The sequence below is a fragment of the Callorhinus ursinus genome, unplaced genomic scaffold (genome assembly GCF_003265705.2).
Source record: "Callorhinus ursinus isolate GAN/ISIS: 27379988/994484 unplaced genomic scaffold, GSC_fseal_2.0 scaffold16, whole genome shotgun sequence".
Classification (NCBI taxonomy): Eukaryota; Metazoa; Chordata; class Mammalia; order Carnivora; family Otariidae; genus Callorhinus; species Callorhinus ursinus.
In genome coordinates this window covers 11,297,393-11,320,505 of record NW_027397078.1, presented here as the reverse complement: position 1 = coordinate 11,320,505, position 23,113 = coordinate 11,297,393, and the positions used below count along the sequence as shown (strand labels likewise).

Below are 23,113 nucleotides of genomic sequence, written 5' to 3'. Positions count from 1 at the left end.
TAAAGAACCAACTGGGGCCCATTATGTATGCCAACCCACACTCCCACCTCAAGGATATTGGTCCTCCTTTTATGCAATGTGCTAAAAACAACCTAAGAGTGATTATAAATCTGATAAGTACAGGTTAAAGACCATCAAGTCGGCAACACTAAACTCCCCCCAAATTCTAAAAAAAAAGACTTAGAAAAATCATTTTCACTTGTTTGAGGAAAACATTTTTTGAGAGATTTATGAACAGTGCAGATGGTTTGGGGCAGCCTACTGATTCTGTGAATAAAAACCTGCAAGAGATAATCCAAATGTGGAACTTCATCAACGATACCTTATCTCCCCCTACAATTGTTTCCTATCGACTGTCCTTCAGCCCACCTCTACAGGTGACAGACAGCCATAGTTATCATTGAGACAGTGTGGAAAGAGTTCTTGCTTCGAAGCGAGTAACTTTGGGTTCTAATCGTAGCCCCAGTGCTAACCACTAAATGACCTTGAGAAAACCACTGTGTGCTCCTTTAGGTCTCTCTTGACACCACTGTGGGACATTTTGTCTATAATACTAACCGCATCATTAAAAGTAAAACCCAACCAATTCACAACAAAATGAGTCCCAAAAGATCTGTAGACACCCACATTTAGAAATAGCCAGTGTGGCATCTAGTTTTTCTCACTAAATACAACGCCGTACAGCAGGCAGATGCATATGACCTCTTCATAGCCTTAATGATTCTGAAATACAGGATGAGAGTCATTTACAAAATCATTAAAACAAATGCTGTGTCTAAAATAAATTCTAGATTGCATTATGTTACATCATTACTGTGCTAGCACGGACAGTGCATTTCCTTTCCTCACACAGAGGAGGAAACACAGGTGTGGCTAGTTTTTAAAATCATTTCACAAGGGGTCCTGGGTACGTGACTTTGAATAGAGAACAAGGGCTTGACCAGTGCGGGTGTCATTGGTCCCCAAGCTTTGTCACACACTGTACAATGCGTGCCTCAGTAAAATGACAGACCGCAGAGCGGACCTGTGTGGTGATGCTCCAGTCTGTTCAAATTATGCGTGCCGAGTCTAGCTGTCACGAGGCTCTGCTAGATTGCATGCTTTCACAGCTTTAGCTTCTCAAACCATATTTCTTAAATAATGATTTCTTTTGGTTTGGTATGTTTGGTAAACACGTATATCGTTGGTGACTTAGGTTTCTGATCAGTGCCCAATAATCAGTGTTCCGGTGACAAAATGACACGGTTCCTATCAAAAGCAAAGAAACCCAACCTTCCTTCCTTTTAGGTTAAGCAACCTTATTGCGGGTTTCAGTAGGTCAGGTTAGAAGACGAGTGGTTTAGAAGTCTTCCAAGGTCCCTTCCATGGGCCATTCTGTGATTCAGGCTGCAGGAAGAGGTCCTTTGTCTCTGGCCGGAAGCAGAGGATCGCTAGCTATTAAGCTGCCTTGGGCTAATGGCCTGGCACAGCAATTGGACCATATCAGCCCTTCTTGCTTCCACGTCTCGTCTCTGCCTCGGTGTCGGCCTGTGCTGGGGTGAGAAATGAGACTTTATAAGGTCAGCAGATGTTTTTGGAGCCCTTGCCAGGTCAAACAGCATGCCATAGACTAGGGGAGCAAAAGTGAACAAGACAGAGTTCCCGCCCGTTAGTAGTTTGTAAGGTCCTAGGGGAGGCAGACATATAAACATAATTTTAATATGATATTGTCTAAGTGCTAAGGTTTGTATAGGGAATGATGGGAACTCAGAAGAGGGATTCCAGGTGCCCCTCCAGGTTTGGGGAGGGCTTCCTGGAGGCAGTGATGAGGTGAGTTGGCCAGGCCAAGAAAGTTGGGAAGATTATTCCAAGAAAAGTCAGTCAGAGGCTTGGAACCACATAGTGAAGGAAGGGGAACTGTGGGGGGTTTGGTTTTACTGAAGCGAAAATCTTCAACTAGGTAATGGAGGAGACTTTGGCAGAACAGAATAAGAGCTGAATCACAGAGCGCTTTTTGTGTCTCAAGTGGAGACTAACTTCACCTGGCTTCTGAGTGGGTGCTAAGAGTCATAGATTACACCACAGTGTTGGTCCATCCTGAGGCAGGGGAGTTGACCTTTGGTTTCCCTGTGTCGGAACCAGTCGTTGGCTGAAATCTCCTGGGGAGGTGGGCATATAGCATAGCCTTTCGTTTGGCTGAGTGCAAATCTCTCAAGAAGAGGGCAGCTGTGAGCTTTCTTAGCAGCCAATTCATAGCATCTGGGAAATGGGGCACCTGCAGGTAAGGTAAAGGCAATCCAGCAGAGCACCAAGGGCTCCCAGTTCACCCGGCTAATTCTTCCTCATCTTTCGTAGTCAGGCTAAATGGTGTCACTGCCCCTAGTGGGCCTTTCCTACCTCTAGGTGTGGGTTAGGAGCCTTCCTGTGTGTTCCATGAGAGCTCTCCTTCCCCTCAGATAACCTAATTAATGCCTCCAGTTAGATTGTAAACACTGGGAAGGGAGGGGCTTTTTAAAACCTTAGCACCTACTACTGTACCTGATATATAGTAGGTGCTCAGTTACTATCTAAACAACCACCAAATCCTTTGAGCCTTTTATTAGCCTCTTTGCTATCTTTCTGCCAACATGATCAGCTCATAGCTACCCCACTGTGCTTTTTTTTTTTAAGATTTTATTTATTTATTTGAGAGAGAATGAGATAGAGCACGAGAGGGGGGCGGGTCAGAGGGAGAAGCAGACTCCCTGCTGAGCAGGGGGCCCGATGCGGGACTCGATCCCGGGACTCCAGGATCATGACCTGAGCCGAAGGCAGTCGCTTAACCAACTGAGCCACCCAGGCGCGACCCCCTGCCCCCCGCATTGTGCTTCTTTAGGTCTCTCTCTTGACACCACTGTGGGACATTTTGTCTATAATACTAACTGCATCATTAAAAGTAAAACCCAACCAATCCACAACAAAATCCCTCCCATTGGTTCCCTATTGCCCACAGAATATAGTCCATGCTGCCTAACTGGACTTGTAAAACCATCCATAAGGTGAACCCAATCTACCCTTTCCTCTCCCTATCCTATTGGTTAGAACACTGCACCACTGGTCTTCATGTGGATTGTTTGTCCTGGCTCCAAATCTTTGCCCTTATTGATCCTGATGTCTAGAATGCTCTCTGTAACTCATGTTAGGCTTGGAGTTTCCTATGCATCCTGCAAAGTCCTGAAGAAAGCCCTACTTCTATCCTAGGCCTCATCCAACTGTCTCCCTCAGGGAACTTCCACTTTTTTGATCCCTCTAGGGTTATTGACGGCGTCATTCATTTTATGCTCCAACAGCATCAGGAACTCCATGTCCTATGATGTATCAGTTACATGTACAAATTTTTCTCTCCCTTTCTAGACAGTACCTTCCTAAAGGTCCGGAATCTTGTTTAGCATTTATTTCATATAACCCAAGGCCAGGACTGGCTACATAATTTGGCGGGCTCAGCACATAGTGAAAAGGCAGCCTTCTGTAAAAAATTGATTATTAATTTCAAGATGGTAACAGCAGAGTATTAAACCCAGCATGAGGTCCTTCTGGAGACCCTTGGAGACTGTACAGGTCACATGCCCATGAAGCAAGCCCTGCCTAGGGCCATGTATACAGTAACCAATGATCACTTACAACAGAATGGATACAGTGAATGAATAAATGTGTAATTAAATAAGTTCAATTCTTTTAAAAATCTTCTTTTAGCTTGTGGAAGACACTTTGTTCCTAGAAGTGAAGAAGGACAATAGGCTATAGGTGACCATTGTCAGTGGTTGACTGGAAAGCCTTGGCTGAGGAGAGCCTGTTGTTATGTGTTAATCATAGGAAGTGTTAGAGGATAAATTCTAAAAGAGACTAAAATCATGACTTATACAAATATAAAATAAACGTGGGTCAACAATTTTATTTAGCTCATTAATTAATGAGGGAACCGGAATGGTGTTACAGCTGGTTTCAAAGGAAAATTCCAGGAGCAGGCATATTTATGGGCCAGTAGGAGGGCTGACATGAATTTGCTTAATAGATGCAAAACTGGCTGCTTCCACAAAGGCCAAGGGAAGTCAAAACAACCTATCCCAGACAGAAATGTGATTTTCTAGGAATAGGAATTATTTACATTACTATCAGTTGTCTACAAGGTAATTTCTGTCTCCACAGAGTTGTAAAATAGCCTGGTCAAAAGACGGTGAAAGGCAGAGATAACCCTGATGGATGAGCTAGTCAAGATACCTGCTAAATTCCAGTCTTTCCCACTTCATGTAGGAGAGAGTTAGAGGCCATGCAGGAGAGAGAGGGATCTTGTGTTACTAATCTCCTCTCCGAATATGAGCACCTGGAACTTGGGGGAAATCATTTCCATTAATAGCTGTCGCTTTTCTTGTTTCTGTTCCTGCCTGTGTAATTGAGATTGCCTCTGTTGAGTTTGGAAGGCAATTGTCTTCCTTTAGAACAATCGAGTAGGGAAGGACTCGCTTCACAGCTGGAGTAGAAGTCTTGGCCAGGTCATTTGGGATCATTGTTGTTTCTGGAAGGACTCCCAGTTTTGCCTTAAGAAAAGGTGTATAGTTATAAGCACTTTAACATTACAAATTCTGAACCTCTGTGGGGGAATGGGCAGACTGTATAAACACTTAGCCATTTCAAATAGCCAGATATGCGTAATACTTCCCAGAGTATGCATCATTAAATATTAACCCATTTGTAAATTACGGATTGTATCACTCTTTGTACTTGTTGCTCTTTCTCCAGGGGCCAGTATCACAATACAATTCAAACAACTAAATCTCACAGGTAAAATAAGACTAGAAGATTCTATAGCACTGCTCCTCAGAACGTGGTTCCCAGAAGGTCACTTGGTAGAAATGCCGAATCTCAGGCCTTACCTCAGACCTACCAGATTAGAATGGGTGTTCTACACCAGTGATGTGTGAGCCTTTTACAGTTGGAGAAGTTCTGCTCAATAGCATAAAGCCCCAAAGTCACCTCTGATGTCTTTGATGTTTTCACAGGAATTGCCTATCTGTTTGCCAAAGCTTATCTGGTTTCCAAAAAACCACAGTACCTGGACACGTGTATCCGGTGTGGGGAACTTACGTGGCAGAAGGGCCTGCTAAAGAAGGGGCCGGGGATTTGCCATGGTGTTGCCGGCAGTGCTTATGTCTTCCTGCTGCTCTACCGCCTCACTGGAAACTCGAAATACATCTACCGAGCCCAAAGGTCAGCTGATCTTTGCGTGTATTTTTTTTTCTAAACATTAATCAAATTCATGTTCTGAATAGGTAATAGAGTCACGTAGTTTGAAAAGTGAAAAAAGAGATGCATCACATCAACTGTGCACTCTAGCAATTTGCTTCTCTTTCCAGGTAACAGTGTTACCAAGTTTCTTAGTTATCTTCTCAGAGATATACTGTGTATATAAAGTTTCATCCCTCTTTGTTTTATACAAGTGGTAGCACCTTGCTTTCTTAGCAATCACCCTAAATCAGTACATAAGCAACTCTTCATTTTTACTGTTGCATGGTATTACATTGCATGAATGAACCAGAGTTTAGTTACTAGGTCCCATGTAGAGGGATATGGGCATTATTTCCAATATTTTGCATTACAAATAATGCTATCATGAATAACCTTATATATATGTATTTTTTGCACATGTGTGGGTATATCTGAAAGATAAAGCCCTAGAAGTGGAATTGCTGGGCCAAAGGGTATGTATATTTGAGATTATTTTTTAATTGTGGTAAGAACATTTCAGATGACATCTGTCCTCTTAACATATTTTCTTTAAAGAGAGAGAGAGACAGCACGAGCAGGAGGGGCAGAGGGAGAGGGAGAGAGAATCTCAAGCACACTCTGCACTGAGTGTGGAGCCCCATGAGGGGCTCAGTCCTACAACCCCGAGATCATGACCTGAGCTGAAACCAAGAGTCCAACACTTAACTGACTGTGCCACCCCAGGCACCCCGCCTCTGAACATATTTTTAAGTGTTAGCTGTAGGGAGTGTGATACAGCAGATCTCTAGAACTCATTCACCTTGCAGAGCTGAAACTTTATACCCACTGAGCAACAACTTTCCATTTTCCCCTCTGTCCCTCGTGCCTGGCTACCACCATTCTATTCTTGGCATCTACGAGTTTGGCTGTTGTAGATACCTCATATGAGTGTTACCATGCAGTATTTGTTTTTTGTAACTGGCTTATTTCACTTAGCATAGCGTCCTCATTTATCATTTAGAACAGTGTCTGACACATAATAACTGCAATGTAAGTGTTCACTGTTATTATTACTAAAAATTAGAGTTCTATCACTCCAGACATTTCTCTATACATAAATGCATATTTATATATCTATGTATATATAACTATGTAATATATATTAATAAGATCCTACTATTATGTATATATAATAGTACCATACATGCCATTTACAGCTTGTAATTTTTTTTTTAAGATTTTATTTATTTGACAGAGAGAGAGACAGCGAGAGAGGGAACACAAGCAGGGGAGTGGGAGAGGGAGAAGCAGGCTTCCCACGGAGCAGGGAGCCCGATGCGGGCCTCGATCCCAGGACCCCGGGATCATGACCTGAGCCGAAGGCAGACGCTTCACGACTGAGCCAGGCAGGCGCTCCATACAGCTTATAATTTTAAATGGACAATTTTTAAGGGACATCCTTCATTTCAGTTTGTATAGATCTATCTCATTGTTTAAATGACGGTAGAGTTATTCATTATAGATGTACCATGATTAACTTCATCAGTCTTTAAGTAATGGACACTTGGTACCTGTGTGATCTTTACAAATAACAAGCAAAATTGTCCCAGATATCCAGTACATACATTTCTGTGCACCTGTGCAAGCATTTCTTGTCACAGAAATTTTAAGAATTGAAGTCATTAGACCCCTGGGTATTTCTAGCCTGTCTTTATCGTTTGCCCATTTTTATCCTCTTGTGATGCTTCTCTCGAGGATTGTAACTCTTTGTTATGATATATGCTGTAAATATTCTCCTACTTTGCCACTTCTCTTTCAACTTAGCTTGTGGTCTTTTGCCAGACCAAAATTTGAAGTATTTTTCTTGTTAAACTTTCAAGACTTCTGGATTTTGTGTTATACTTAAAAAGACCTTTCCTGCTCAAAGATTACAAAAATATCAGTTTGCATTCACTTTTAGTACCTTTGTGATTTTAACTTTTAAAAAATAAATTTTTTACCTCCTTCACCCATTTCTCCCACCCATTTAAAAGTTCATCTTAACTTTCAAATCTTTAACTAATCGAGAACTTACTTTTTTTAATGGTGTTATCTGGGTATCTTTCTGTTTTTTATTGAAAAAAACCGAAACATTCCAGTAATATCTATTGACCAATTACCCCAAAGATTTGAAATGTCAAATTTATCATAAACAATTTATATAAATGTTTGTTTCTGGACTTGCCATATTTTATTATTCATTTTGTCATTTATTCTTCCAACTGTATTTTAGAATCAATTTTCAGATTAAAAAAATATTCTGTGGCAATTTGATTGGAATTCCAATAAATTTATAGGTTACTTTAGTGAGAATTAAAATCTTTAGAATATTGTTTTTCTGTCCAGGAACGTGGTATGTTTTCCCTTTATTTAAGTTTTTAGAAATGTCATTTGGTAGGGTTTTGATCTTATGAAAAAGGTCTTGCATGTTTCTAGTTAATTTTATTCCTTGGTATTTTATGTTTCCAGGTTTGTGAGTAGAATCTTTTCCTGCACTGTATTTTCAGGTCATTTATTACTGGTATTTACGAAAGCTTTTTAAAACGTGCATATGGGTGCCTGGGTGGCCAGTCGTGAAGCGTCTGCCTTCGGCTCAGGTCATGATCCCAGGGTCTGGGATCCAGCCCCACATCAGGCTCCCTGCTCGGTGGGAGGCCTGCTTCTCCCTCCCCCACTCCCCCTGCTTGTGTTCCCTCTCTTGCGGTCTCTCTCTCTGTCAAATAAATAAATAAAAATATTTAAAAAAAATAAAAAGTGCATATTATTGCAGCTTAGCAATCCAAGATGCACTTCTTTCATATAAATCTGCATTGTATCTTATAAACATCTTAGTTTTGATAGATGTAATGATATATCTGGCCACCTTTCTGAACTCCATTGCTGTTTCTATTAGATTTTCATTAGAGTCCATTGGGTTTTAGACAGACATATTTGCAAATAATTATAATTTTGTTACTTCCTTCCTCATTTGTATTCTCCCCCTCCTCCCCCGTTGCATGGGTCAGAATCTCCATAAAAATGTTCATTAACACGAGCAATAGTAATGATGATTTTATTAGGAATGCTTCTATGTTTCACCCTGACCTTTGAAATTTGCTTCTTATGATGTATATCATGTCCGATCATGACACTCCTCTGTTCAGGAAAATCCAGTGGCTTCCCATATGACTCAGGAAAAGCCAAAGTCTGTCCTTTGCACAAAAGGTGCTACAGGATCTTGCCTCCCATTACCTCTGTGAGATCATCATCTGCTCTTTTCCACCTAGTTCTTTCTACCACAGTGGCTTCCTTTTGGTTCTTTGAAGGTGCCAGGTGCAACCTACCTCACTGTTTTGTTTCCCCCCACCCCACCTGTAATGCTCACTTTCTACATATATCTCCCAGGCCCCTGACTTCATTCAGACCTTCACTCTAAAGTCATTTTCGCAGAAAGGTCTTCCCAAGCCAACTTATCTAATATTCAGTGTAAAAAAAAAAACAACATATAAAATACCTTTTATGACATTTGCCAGTAGACACTGAAGGAAAAATACTAACATATGTCAGTCCTCCATTTGGAGCTTCATTGTTCAGGAATTGTTAACATATTTTGATTCATGGCTCCCTAATCTGTTTGGTTGCAGCCTGACCTTTTATTTCCCAAACATAGAAAAAGGAAGTCCTTTTGGATTCTGTCTAGACTAATGTGATATCACCTTTGGGACTGGTTTCATCAGAGATTGTCAGGCCCTAGAAAGCCTAGTCAAAGGGGCCAGAACAACCCCTCTATTTTTCTGGCAGACCAGTCCTAGATTACAGAGTCTCTTAGTTATGAGGTTCTGGGGTCCAGGGCCCTTCAGACAGGTTCCATTTCTCACTTCCAGGTAGAGCCTGAAAATGTGCAGGTCATATCTGAATATATGGGGGGGGGCATTGCATTTAATTGCTTTAGTGTACTGAAATTTCCACTTCATTATAATTCAAAGTTAAATATTCTATGGCCCAAACTGGGGAAACTTCCCTAATTTTGGCAGTTCCTAAAACAGTAATGTCAGACAATATGTACCTTCTTGTAATAAACATTACTTAGTCACTGGTTGAAATTTATAGTTGCAGAAAAATAGTTGATAATGGTTTCAGTTTCTTCTATCATTATTTAATTATTCAGGGTTTCTACCTCTTCTTGAAATAATTTTGGTAGTGAATATATTTCTATAAAAACATTTAGTTCATATGGATTTTCAAATGTTTGCTATAAAGCTTTAACAGTGTAGTTCCATGATATTTTAAATTTCCCATGTCTGCGATTATATGCCTTTTTGCATTCCTAATGCTTTTCCTTTTTGGTCAGATACCAACATTTTGTCTATGTCATTCATCCTTTCAAGGAACTGGCTTTTAGTTTTGTTTATTGATTCTTTTTGTGTTTCTTTTGCTTCTTAATTCATAGAAACTTTCTGCCTTTCTTTTGATTTTCTAGTATTCCTCTCCTTTGTTATTTTCTACAGTTAAAAAAATATTTCATTAGAATACCTTACATCTTTCTGACAATAACAGTAATAAAATTCTCAGATGGATGAATTTTCCAGTTCAATTCTTGTCATAATCAGTATGTTTTGATATGTAATGTTCTCAGTGTCTGTAATTCATTTCAGTTCTAGAATTACCATTCTGACTTCTATTTTGACAGAATTTTTTAGAAAAATAAATTTGTTTGCTTGAAATTTGCATCACTGGGTAGATTTGGGGAGCAGTTATTTCCACTTTATTTATTTATTTATTTATTAATTCAAATTCAATTGGTCATTTTCACTTGAATGTGATAACTGTACCGGTCAGAGCACAATGAAACTGCTACTCTCATACATTGCTGGTACTCTTATAAAATGCTATATATCATTTAGAAATTATTTTGAGAAGCACAAAAAATGTTTATCATATTACTTTTAAATAAAATGTAGGATATTAATATTATACAGACTATAATTTAAATAATGTGCTAAATAAATCAAAGCTTGTGGGGGAAAAAGGTCAGGAGGAGAAAGAACAAAATTAACTATGGGTTTCTTTTCAAGTATGGTAGAATGGTAGTCTCTGTTTTATATACATTCCACTATGTTTATGTGAAAAACGATATTTACCATTTATCAAATGCTTGCCATATGCTCAGAGCCTAACATATGGTATCTTTAATCTTTACAGGTAATATTACACAACTCTGCAACTTCACCATTTTAAAGTCAGATTAAGAAATTTGCCAAAGTTCATATAACATGAAATTATCAGAATTGGGGATCTCAACTCCAAAGCCCTTCCTCTTTCTGCTCTACCAGAGCTTCTTAATCTAGGGCTTGTGAATTTACTTGAGAAAAGTATTATATCTCAAACTGAAATGGAGCATTACCTTCAATTCTGACTGTAGATAGTAAGCCACAGGAGAATTAGCAGTAGCTGTGACTCTCACCAGTAGAAGTCATAGATATTCTCATGTCGTATTGCTCTTGTTGCAGATATTATGAAATATATTTGACTCTCATAACTACTTAGAAATGTCAGCAGTTATTAGACCCACTACTAGATCTTGTTCTTTAATGTGTTAATAAGGAATCCATATATTATTATTTCACAAATTGGGTTTTACAACTTTTGCTAACTGTGCCTTCATATAATTAATTTCCTTGGGAATCCTGTGTATTTTATTTTCTGTATTTGAAGACTTTTTTCTCTGGGAGGAGTCCAAACTGTGAAATGATCCGTGGCACTGTAAATCTTATGACTCCTTGGAGCTATACTTTGAAGTTTCATTGCATAATGACAAATTTTGAATTAACTCTTTAAGAGGCATCATCATTATACTGTTTAAAATTTTTAACTCCATTTAAAAATTGTTGCATATTCAGGAAAACAGTGGATAGAAAAATTGTACCAAACAGAATTGCAGTATGTTTCCTGCTGACTTATTTTAAGCTGCTGTTGATAATTCCAAGAGCCCTAAAAAGATCAAATAAGTAATTACTCTTTGTAGGACCCCCCCCACACACACACACACATAGTAGCAATAATCTAAATTTATGGCAGTATCAGCTCTCAGGCCTTACCAACCTGTGAGTTCCTCTGAATTGGTGATTGTGTCAGCAGGTCCGAAAAGAGATAACACAGATCACAGCACTTTCAAAGCTGTAAACTACTACAGTGTTACTCATTATCAACAATTTGAATAGGATTTGTGGCAAATACAGGTAGAAGAAAAAAGATCTTTCATCGAGAATCTAGAGGCTAGTGATTTATTTTTAAGGCAGATGTCCTAAAAATAATCTATCTTGGAGCTGAGTTTGCTCTTTGATGTCATGATTATAAAATGTTGCTTGCCTTTTCCCATTCATCTTATTCCTTTGTTTGCCCAAAGCACAGGTTGTATAAAATCTTGCCCATTTATTTTCACAGTCTCTGCTCTCTGTCACATATAAATGAAACCTAGCTCAGAAATGATATGCCTGCAGAATCACAGCATATTTACTCTTTTAAAGGAACAGTCATACCTCAGCTTGCTTCTATTCCAGATAAATAAAAATATGGTTATTTATCTGTCTCTTTTAATTATTGGATGACAGAAGGAATGAAATCCACAGAAAATACCAAACTGCTTTGCTTTGCAAACTCTGACAATAGTTGAATTTGCTTGTCAACACAATTTGTTGTGAAACATACACAATTATATAACAGATCCTCTTTTCTTTTTTTTTTTAAACAGAGAAAAAGGTTTTCGTAGAATATTATATAGTTCTGCAAAGAAAATGGTGCTAGAACTTTACCTTAGCAGAGAGGAGGAAGAAGCAACGGAAGGCCAATAATATGGGAACACTCCCGTGTTCATATGTTCTTTTCTTCTCTTAGGTTTGCTGAGTTTTTATTTACGGAGGAATTCAAGGCCGGCTCTCGGGTCCTTGAAAGTATATACAGCTTGTATGAAGGCTTCTCTGGGACGGTGTGCTTTCTGATCGATCTGCTGCAACCCAATCAGGCCGAGTTCCCTCTCTTCAGCGTCTTTGTCTAGAAGGCTCCATCTCCCACTGTGGCCCTGTAGAAGGTCCCTGAGATTTCCCGAGCCTACCCGAGGCAGTTTCCACATAAGCCACATTCAATGGTTATCACAACCATGAGCCTTAACATTGCCGCCAGAAGGAAGGATGGGAGAAGGCAGGTGAAGGCAACATGATACCAGACTTGACGGAGAACAGCTTGAGAACCTGCAGAATTAAGACCCCACAACTCTTCTACAAACCACAGAGACTTAAAATTTCAGGGAATAGATGTGAAACCAGAGATCAGAGGAAAAAGGGAAAGAGAAATGATCCATTTTTCAGTTATGGCATAGAAAACAAAACTGAAATGTGGACTATGTAGATAAAATGCCAGTACCTTTGCAACTGGAAAGAGAATTTGGCCATTTGTGGGTGCCCTCCACCCCTAAATTCAGAAATAAACACAATCAAAAACTAAAGTAATTGCCCAGCTGAAAATTGCTAGGAGGAATGAAATGTCAGGTTGCTGAAGGACAAAAAAAGGAAACTCTTGGTTGTCTTAGGCCTTTACTTATTGAAATTTATCGTTTTTACTGAGTGGATAAATTTGCATATGAATCTCTATTGTTAATCATTAATCTGGGCACTTTAAAGGAAACATATCATAACCTTTTTTTTTTTTTAAAGATTTCATTTTTAAGTAATCTCTATGCCCAACGTGGGGCTCAAACTCACAACCCCAGGCGCCCCTAAACATATCTTAACTTAGTTTAAGTCCTGTTCAAAGTTTCTTTAGGCCTTACATCTCTTTTCCTGGTTCCTTTTTCTTTCTTAAAGCTCAATTGGAATAGTAAAATTCATAGGCTAGCAAATACTGTAGCAAGTGTTGCTGTCAAGTGTTTTTCTCAATTTGAAGCGTGAGCTGTGTCTATTGTTAATTAATATAAAATGCTTATGTAATCCCTATGAAGCTATTAGCTGAACTGTAAAATACACTCGTGGTAAAAATCACTCATCTCAAAGATCAGGGTAGCCACTACAAAGGTATATCATTTCTGCCTTTGATGGAATACTGTGTTTCCTGGGACAGGCAGACCCCGGCTGAGAATGGGACCTAGCTAGCGATCGTGAAAAGAACATTGCTAAAGTTTATGCTGTTAGATTAAGAGATGAGTGAACTCCTTGGCTGATCACCTTAGTCTCCAAGACACAGGCTCCACCAGAAACTGTCTACAATACCCACGGAGCCAAGTTGTTATATTAAATTCTACCCTGCTATATACACATAGAAGTTGTAAAAACTACTTCAGGTAAATGGGGTTTTGCAGAACATGGTAGGAACATCTGTCAGGTCAGAATGCGAGCTTACCCGTTTCCTACAATTTGGTCACTAGTGATTTCATATATCGGAGTAAGGAGGGACTTGCGTGCCGTACAAGATTAAAGAATTATTCAAATAGTCATTAAATATTTGCATATATGTGATAGATGTAAAAATATATATGTATATTCTACATCTATCTCCATGTAAACCCAAACACTTACTAAGTTCAGTAATTCCTAACTTCTTGATTTATAGATAAACTGGGAGGAGTTGGGAATACTCTGTTGTCTCAAAATATGTGTGTGTGTGTGTGTGTCTGTCTGTCTGTCTGTCTGTTGGCATGTATGTGTGTGTGCCATGTGCTGTGTGTGTGTGTGCACACGTGTGCACACTTATTTTCCTGGGAAGAGGTTCTCTAGCATTCATAAGATTCTTAAAGGATCTGTGGCCGAAGAAAGGTAAAAACTACCTTTGTGTATTTTATGACTTTATGTTTGCACTCATCAGAACAAGTTAGGACAAAATGGTTTTGAAAAACTTGCACCTTTTTCATTTATTGTTTCATTTTCGTATCCTCAGATATAAATATATGAAATTGGCTTCAATTGTTCATTTTGAAAATACTCAGGTTAGAGCAACACCACATAAATAACAGCTTCGGTTGACTCTCAAAGTTGGGTTCTGGAAGTTCTTTCATGAATAGTCTAGGCCCTCTCGGAAAGCCTTAAAGTGAAATGCCTTCTATGGAGCAGTCTCCTTTTGAAATGATAGTGGTACCTGCTTTTCAGCATCTGGTTTCAATTTCATTTCCTTTGGCCTCTATAGGCTGAAAGTAATAAGCATCCAGTATACAGGGCTTTATGGAATACATGCTTTTGTCATCATCCATCAACCTTTCAAGATGATTTAGGTAATTGATCCAAAGTCTCACAGCAAGGAAGGGGCAGAATGAAGATTCAAATCCAGGGTTTCGCTTCACAAGTATATTTATTCAGTACTCCAGACTAGAATCTGGGGATACAGCAGTGAACCAAAGTACCCCTGGAAGGTACCTTCTGTTTCTGTTTGCCAATCCTTTCACCATTAATTCTTGAAACCTGAAACCTAACGCCCTAAGAAGCGATAATCTAGTTCAACATATCAGTTTCACTTCTAGGAACTTCAGAACAACTGGACTCATTCATGCTCGCCCACCCTTTTAAGGTCTAGCAGGGTAACCATGACATTGTGCTGACTCTTCTGAAAAGGCAACACTTTTGTGTGTCAAATCCAAGCAAAGGCCATGTCTGAGTGTGTCTTTATGAATTGACACGTTGGTAAATTAGAAACAAGGGTAAGCTTGTTTAGCACTTAAACATGTTGAAAGTTTCCATTTTCCTGAAAGAGTAGAATTGTAGCTTTTGGAAGATCCTCTTCTATCTTGTTTTCCCAAGAAGGGGGAAAAGACTCTTAAGTGTTGCGGTAGAAAGCATGGCCTGTCACTTCTTATTTAATTAACCAACGTGTTCCATTCTAAGCAGTAACATCCTTTTCTGAATAAGTGCTTAGGCAGGTTGCCTCGTGAAGGTGACAGGGGCATTTTCACCACCACTAGTGTAATTTTAATATTAGTTACTCTATGTGGCATGAATAGCTATAAACCCTGAAGGTAACAGTGGAAATATTTGAGGATAGATTGAAAGAATCTCTCCACAATGGGGAGGCTGCCGTATACTTTAAGAATGGGAAGTTTTGGAGAATATTACAACTCTGTGAATTTGCTTCATTAACACAATTACGGACCTTCTCTTCCACACATACCCCCAAATATCATATATTGTGCCCAATCACATTTCAGTCATCAGTTTCTACTTTTTTGCTCCATTCCTAACGTAATAACTGAGGTTTGACGAAAAGGTTTTTCAGCATATACACCCCTGTGATTCTTTAGGCAACTGACGACACTATTAAGACAATAGTATTTACTTTCTGATAATTTGAGAAACAGTCATTTTGTTGGTCTGTGTTAATTTGGAACTCTTCCATGGCACTATATAACTTTAACTTTCTTTGACACACTAAGATTTTAATCAAGGTAGTACTCAAATTGTTTCAATTCCTGTACAGAACAAATTTCAATAATTTCAATGCAACTAATGTAAGCTTGTGATTTATAACCATGCTAAGGAAACACATGAATAAAAGGACAAACATTAGTAATGCAAAGAGCCCTCTGCCCCTCACAGGATTGTCATGAGGTTGCCACTGATAAAAATGAATATAAGCCTGCTTCCTCTGCTTCTCTCTCTCTCTCTCTCTCTCTCTCTCCCTCTCTCTCTCCTCCTGTCTCTCATGAATAAATAAATAAAATCTTTAAAAAAATGAATATAAGAGAGTTTTGTAATATACAGGTCCTTTATATATTTTAAAGGGAACAAGTACCTACTATGTGCATAGAAAATTGTGCTCAAGTTTTGACCTCAAATACGCATGTCAGCCAAATGGAATCTCCATATGTGGTTGCAGTGCTTGGGGTCCGGATCACTTGGTGGGTAAAAATGAAGTGTATGTTTTTTATATTCTAGAACCAATCCTGACCATAGTATTCGTGCCTCAGAAGGTTCTGATTCACTGGGGCTTAGTAAATAAGAATAGGCTGGTTTAGCTCGGAGCTCCTTTTAATGCAAATATTTATTTTGCTTGCTGGAAACAAAGGATTACAGTGCCAGTAATGTAAGAAAAGGAGCTGGTAGGCGAGCTCTGCAGAGCAAAAATGACCTGGGAAATAAAAGTATTTTTGGTTGAGTTTGGTCCGCAGTATAATTCAGGCCTCAGGACTGTGTGACATACAGCAATAGAAACATACTCTCAATTACATATGAGGCCTTCTTTTGGGGATCTGGGTTATTTATTCAACACTGTCCCAAATTAATAGACCAGCCTCAGATTCGCCAAGGCCACGTTATCTTGGCATAAACTTGGCCAGGAAAGCAAATGAAAAGGCAACCAAAGGGGTGGGTGGGGAAAGCTTGCTGGAGCTCAGCATCTCAGCGTGAGTTGCTGAGGCACTTTTTAATGCTAAGAACCAGTCATATTACTTGTGGGTTTTATTGCTTCCTGGGACCTCTAATCCCCGCCCCCCCCATCTCCCCACGATTCAGCAACTTCTTGTCCTCCCTTTGGTCTTTAAATAGTACATTCTGATGTTTATTTTTTCCTGTGTGTGCTTAATCATGTGACCTCCTTTTGCCTGGGAGGGCAGGATTTCTCCTTATCTCTTCCATCCTTGTCAGTTCGTAGCTAAAAGCTCCAGGCTCAATAAGGCTGGACTCCCCTCTGGCCAGAAGGGCTGACCTCTAGGTCAGCCGACGCAGGAGTTGGGCCCATTGTGCAGTCAGGCCACAGGTCCGGGACAGCTCACCCCGAGTGCAGCTGTGCCGGAGAACAGAATGACGGCTGCATCCGTCCTGCCTCTCCTCCATAAAGAAACCTCGTCATTTTATTTGCATTGCTGTGAAAAATCCCAAAGTTGATGCTACATTAAGTATCTGGGTCTCCTGCATTACCATAACTCTCATACCGGGGGTGCCCTCTCTCGCTGTTTCTTTAATTGAAAGTGCTAATGAATTGAGGCCTGATGGATGATGCCTTTAGGGTTAAGAAACATTTTTAAAAAATTCCCTTCAAATATTGAACCTTGTCATTTCCACCTAGACTCTTCCACAAATGGCAAAGTCCCTTAGCTGCAGAAATTCCTGCATTTTCTTTTGCCTTCGTGAACCTGTTACTTTCACCTCTGAACTGAATTTGAAAAATCATTTAAAACGAAAGCCAAATCATATTTTTGTTCTTTGGAGAGGTTTGTTAGCGAGTCAGATGGTGAAAAGAGCAGGCTGGCCTTCCTTTTCTTGCCTTTCTCGTCCCCATACAGTATCAAGGAAGAAGAAGCGAGACAGGGAGAAAAGATGCAAGAGGCGAGGCTTGACTGTGGAGGACTGTGAAAACACAGTTTGCAAGCCCTTCCTATTTGTCTCCTCTTTGGTTTTTTCCTAGTCACCCCTCCCCCCGCCTCCCCCGTAGGAAATTCTGTGTGTGTGTGTGTGTGTGTGTGTGTGTGTGTGTGTGTGTGTGTGAGAGAGAGAGAGAGAGAGAGAGAGAGCGAGAGAGAGAGAGAGAGAGACTAACTTAGGGAGAGTCAGTCAGTATCACATATGATATAAAACCCAACAGCTCTTAGATATATATCTGAGTGGTGAATAGGTATATGCAAGCATACACTGATGAATGAATGGGTCTTCACTGTGTGTTAACTGCCCTCTAATAAATGAGTACATAATTAATGAGGGCCCTAGTTACACTTCTAGTTGTCTATCTTAAGCATTCATTTTCATTAAAACTTCTGCCAGGTTAGAGCCATTAGTAGCCAGCTACAGAAGATAACAGATGTGAGTTTCACAAATAAGGCCGCAAATGCGAGTCACATGCAATTTTAAATTTTTCTAGTAGCCACGTTAAACAAAAAGAGGAAATTAATTTGAATAATGTATCTGATTTAACTCAATGTATCCCAAATATTCCCATCTCAACATGTAATCAGTATACAATTATTAATGAGATATTTTACCTTTTTTTTTTGTCCCGGGTCTTCAAAATCTGGTGTGTATTTTACACTTACTGCACGTCGCACATGGGAAAAGCCACATTTCAAGTGCTCACGAGCCACATGTGGGCTGGCTACTGTATTGAACAACGGAGGGCTGGCATATACTGCTGTTTCACGGTACTGATGTGGTCTCCCCACAGCTGATGTATGTGTTTGTTGTTATGAGAGGAAATGGAGACAAAACACTGCATGTTATTTGAGTCCTGTGGTGTTTCCCCAGATTCCGAACACTAATACCAAGAGCTGCCCTGGGGAAAAATAGATTCTGTGATTAAATAAGTTAGGCAAGTGCTGTTCTTTTACCCCCTTTTGGAGCTTTTTATGGTGTATTAACATATCACAGACTCGGAGAAGACCCTCTTGGATAAAGAAAGTTGTTTGTGTCTGTAACGTTCAACCTCCTGATTGTCGCTGTTGCCCAGCTGCCAACTATAAAAACATGGTTAGTCTGGCATGCTATGTTTATGGTATACTTATAAAATTGTTTTTTCTATAGAGGAGTTTTAATACTCTTCCCCACACCCCGGCCCATTAAAGATATCAGAACAATGGTTCTGTCCCAGACTATTAATCCCTATTAATTATCTTGTCCTCACAGAGACCTGAGGTCATTCTTTACTACACTTCTGGGGACAAGAATTCTGAAAATTGCCACAAGTGTCTCTACATAAGAAAAATTTTGTGTCTTCCCCTCCTTCTCCACTCTTCTTGGAGCCTACCTATCTCTACTTATTCTTTGTATTCAGAATCACCCGAGAGCCAAGATACATTGTCTTGTTCTAGAGCCACCTACTAAATTGAAACCAGCAGATTGTTTTAATGTCTTGCGCATGGACGTAGATCTTCAGAAAGTACCCAAATACACACCTTCCTCTCATGCTTTCAGAAATTATGAGCACTCTAGAAAGACGAGGGGAGAAACATCTGAATGTGCATATGTGTAAACACAGAATACAGTCTCTTAAGTAGAGTAATGCCACCCTGCTGTTGCTTTTTTATATTTTGTGTGTGGTGTTGATTTACATGCTTTAATGTGTACTGTTTTTGTAAAGTGAGTAAAGTAGCCTTGTTAGCAATCAGTTTAAAGAAGATACAAACTATACTTAGCAGCTGTCAATCTTCAGCAAATTACCTTTTTGTTTGTTTTAGTGGGACCTCTGAAGCTGCCCCCATGTTTTGTTTTGCTATCTGTGTGCTTAAGTGGCAATTACTGATTATCAACTTCTTTGCTGAATTTGGTCCAAGTTGACTGCAGTAACTCTTATAATGTGTATGTATTCAAATAAGAAGATTGATCTTAATGATCAGTTTTGTCTCTGTTTTTTAGGACTTTAGTATTTCAATATTAGAAATGTCTTCTGAAGACGAGCAGCAGAATCCCTTTGCTCTTGAAAATGCAAAGTGTACCATTGGTTTTATATAGACTCTCCAGGAGTAGGAGTGGAACATTTGAAATGCAAGAGTTTGGTTTTAGAATCTGATAATGACGGGCAGCCCCTTCTCTAAAAAGGTAACAGCTCCCCCAACTATGAACATCTGGGGGAGCTCTACTTGGAAAGGCAGTCTGAATTTTAATCTCATGGATTTAAAGGCGCTAAATTAACAAACATTTTTAAAAATGGATTTTGTAGAATCCAATTATTAAGGAAACACTTTGCAAAACCATATAATGGGGACTAGTCAAGCACCACATGCTAGTTTTGGAGTGAGCATTTACCAAGTGAATAGAATTTACTTCACCAAAAAGATTTTTTGCACAATTGACAATACTTACAGTAATATGATTGTATCATTGGAGGAAAAAAAGCTCACCCTCCTAATGATACATTTCACATTCTCTAGTAAACTAGTGCAATTACTTATTATTTTAGGGGATACAAAAGAATAATCTGTCAATAGAATATAACTGCTTATTCCTAATTGTATCTAGGATTGAATACATACTATTATTTAAAGCAGTATTAAATTTTGAAGAACTGATCAATAAATTAATATTAATAAAACTGTACTCTTTGCAATACACTTGCCTCAGCACAAATGCAGAGTTAACATAAAACTATTAAAAAATACACCAAATAATAGAGATTAGTTGTTATTACCTTAAACTCCTGATTTCCATTAACATTAAATCCAACACCAGTTATCTGTTGCCTATAACTAAAATTTTGAAAGTCTTGCACACAAAATGAGAGGCTTCTTCAAAAATGCCTTTTTGCCAAAAACAGGTTCTACGACCTCTTGCTAATTATATTTCTTTAGGGGTACTTTGAGGCGCGTTCAAAGACGAATCGTTAGCAGTTAGGTCTAAATTTAGAGCAGAACATTCTGCCAGATATTTTACTATATCACAAAATGTTGTAGTACTGTATTTTATAATGAAACCAAATTCTCAAGTATTCTGGTATGTTACATATTATTATACCAAAAAACCACTTTCTATAAGTCTGTTATTATGTACATAGTATTTTAAAAAATGGGTATTTCAGTCCTAGGGAGAAAGTATAATGCAATACATGACATTAAATTGGTCTTTAGTCAAAATCCATTTAGGTATTACAGGGAAAGAGCAATCATAGGCTTGAATGTATACATTATTTTCAAGGACAAAATGGTAAATGATAATACATAAAGACACGGTCACTGGGGCAAGTTAGCTGGTGTGCATACTGAGAAGGATCAACTTGCAAATGCTCATCAGATTTTAGCTTTTGCTCTTGGTTGTTCCTGGAGGGGAAGTGCTACAGTCAGTTGATCTTGCCTCCCCTTCATGTGGGGGGGAGCTTTTCTCACAGTCACTGCATGGTATAATGACATCTCTTTAGAAGCAAGATTGAGTCAGAAGCTTAGAGATGCACCTTACTGTTTTAAAAACTGCTGTTATGATGTTCTAAACACTGTGATCTTTCCAAATGTGTTTTCTGTATTAGTTTTGTACTGTAGAAAATAATTCACCATAAACTGGACTCTGTAGTGTTAAAAGCAATGTTATTTCTGGCTTATCTTTCCCCATATTTATGTACAGTCTACTTAATAATATGAAACCTGTGATAATTCTTTGCCTTAAAATAAAATCCAAGGCTAAATATTGAGTGTGCTCTAATTAATAATTCTAAGCTACAAATTAATTTTTCCTTTAAACCTTAATACAGTGTCAAATACAATATTACCCAAATATTCTGTGGAGTGTTGCTGCCTATTCTGTGTTTGTGACAGTGTGTGTATCTTGATCCAGGACATGGTGGCCTGCTGGGTTCTATAAATAGATATTAGTAATCCTTTCAGAGAATGGGCCTGCTACCTCTCAGCTGTTGGCTGAATCCTCCCCTTAACCCTTGTAAATAGATTTTCCCATGCCACACAAGAATGAAGAAAAACAGCCCTTCATGTTCTCTCCCTCTACAATTTTTGTCTTGCTTTCTTCTGAATCTTCATATTCTATTTGTGTTGACATCATTTTCCTAAGTAGAAAAATGACAGCTAGGCCTTACGATTGATGGAATCACCTAATTTCAGCAGGGAAAGGGACCTTGTAATTATTAAGGTCTAATCCCTTATGGAACAGGTTAGGACCAGAGTTTTAGGGAGATTTAGTGACTTGCTCAAACTCTGAGGGACAAGGGGGTGGGCTGAACCCCTCCTGAGGTTCACAAGGTTGTCACAAGCTCAATGAGTGAAGAGGAATTATGTTAGTTCTGGGGCTGGCGCACACTAGCAAGCAGAGGTATGCCTTGGGCTAGAAAACCGTTTCCTTATTAGGTCCTGGTCTTTACTCTGTGCGGGTTAGTTACAGAGGAATACATTATGTAGGCAGTTTTTCTGGGAGAGAAGGCTTTGGCTCCTAAGGATTGTCTCTGATGCTCTTTAACCACTGCAAGCAACGTTTTAGACCACTGTATCTGGAAGGCTGAAGGGCGTGCTTACTTGGCCCACTGAAACAGTAAATCCTGGATACAGGACTTTACGCTTGTACTTTGAAAAACATCTGTGTGGTCTGGTTATTTTTAAATGACTGGAAACGCTGGTGCTTTGAGGAATTAGGCGTTCCCTAGGCCCACAAAATAGAGACCTGGGATGGAAAGGCGTCCAGCCCCGGATTCTGGGCCCCATTGGTTGCAGTTTTTCGAAGGGATGTGTACGGGAGCGCGGGCCAAGGGCTCTAGGACCCAGAGGCTGAGCGCGGGGCCAGCAGGGCCCGCCGCAGCCGTTGGGGCTGCGGCGCGAGCAGTCGCAGGACGCAGGTTCGCGGCCCGCCTGAGGTCCGTCGCCGCGGAGACGCCGCGGGCAGAGGGTGGCGCGCGGGCGGCGCCCGGTGCGCGTGGGCGTGTCGGCGGGGCCGCGCTCCCCGCCCCAGCCCGGCCCGGCAGGTTGCCCCCAGGCCCCGCTCCAGCACCCCGGCCTCTGGGCCGGCCCCGTGCCCTCGGCGGGTAGCGCAGGGCGCGAGAGCAGTCGGGGCCGGGCATGCCGGGAGCCCCCCTCACCCCCCGGGCAGCCGCCGCCGCCACCCTGTCTGCCGCCGGTGCGCGCCGCTGACGCGCGGAGATGAAATTCCCGGGCTCCGTGCTGGCGTCCGTGTTCCTGTTCGTGGCCGAGACGACGGCGGCGCTGTACCTGAGCAGCACCTACCGCTCGGGCGGGGACGGCATGTGGCAGGCGCTGACGCTGCTTTTCTCGCTGCTGCCCTGCGCTCTCGTGCAGCTCACGCTCCTCTTCGTGCACCGCGACTTCAGCCGCGACCGCCCGCTCGTGCTGCTGCTGCACCTGCTGCAACTCGGGCCGCTCTTCAGGTGCGTGCGGGCCCCCGGGTCCCCTCCCCCTCTGCCCTGGCCGAGAGGGGCGGCTTTCCGGGAGGGGCCGGCGGCTGGCCTGGGTGCCGGGCCCAGGCCGGCC

The 23,113-nt window shown here is 40.4% G+C and overlaps 2 protein-coding genes across 5 annotated transcripts in view; both read left to right on the top strand.

The window, feature by feature from the left end:
• Positions 1 to 21,338, top strand: part of LANCL3 (LanC like family member 3) — a 100,019-nt gene extending 78,681 nt beyond the window's left edge. Inside the window, exons 4-5 of one of the 2 annotated variants that reach the window (XM_073901931.1) lie at positions 5,016 to 5,223; positions 18,825 to 21,338. In XM_073901931.1, the coding sequence (XP_073758032.1) occupies positions 5,016 to 5,223; positions 18,825 to 18,897 (281 nt within the window). In that variant the 3' untranslated portion in view covers positions 18,898 to 21,338. Of the gene's footprint in view, positions 1 to 5,015; positions 5,224 to 12,132; positions 17,528 to 18,824 lie in introns of those variants that run through there. The other variant, XM_025857839.2, reaches the window with a different exon arrangement.
• Positions 21,339 to 22,568: 1,230 nt separating this feature from the next.
• The window catches only part of XK (X-linked Kx blood group antigen, Kell and VPS13A binding protein), a 44,774-nt gene continuing 44,229 nt past the window's right edge, over positions 22,569 to 23,113 (top strand). Inside the window, exon 1 of one of the 3 annotated variants that reach the window (XM_073901929.1) lies at positions 22,569 to 23,010. In XM_073901929.1, coding sequence (XP_073758030.1) covers positions 22,766 to 23,010 — 245 coding nt within the window. In that variant the 5' untranslated portion in view covers positions 22,569 to 22,765. The remainder of the gene's footprint in view (positions 23,011 to 23,113) is intronic. The other 2 variants (XM_073901930.1, XM_025857711.2) reach the window with 2 other exon arrangements.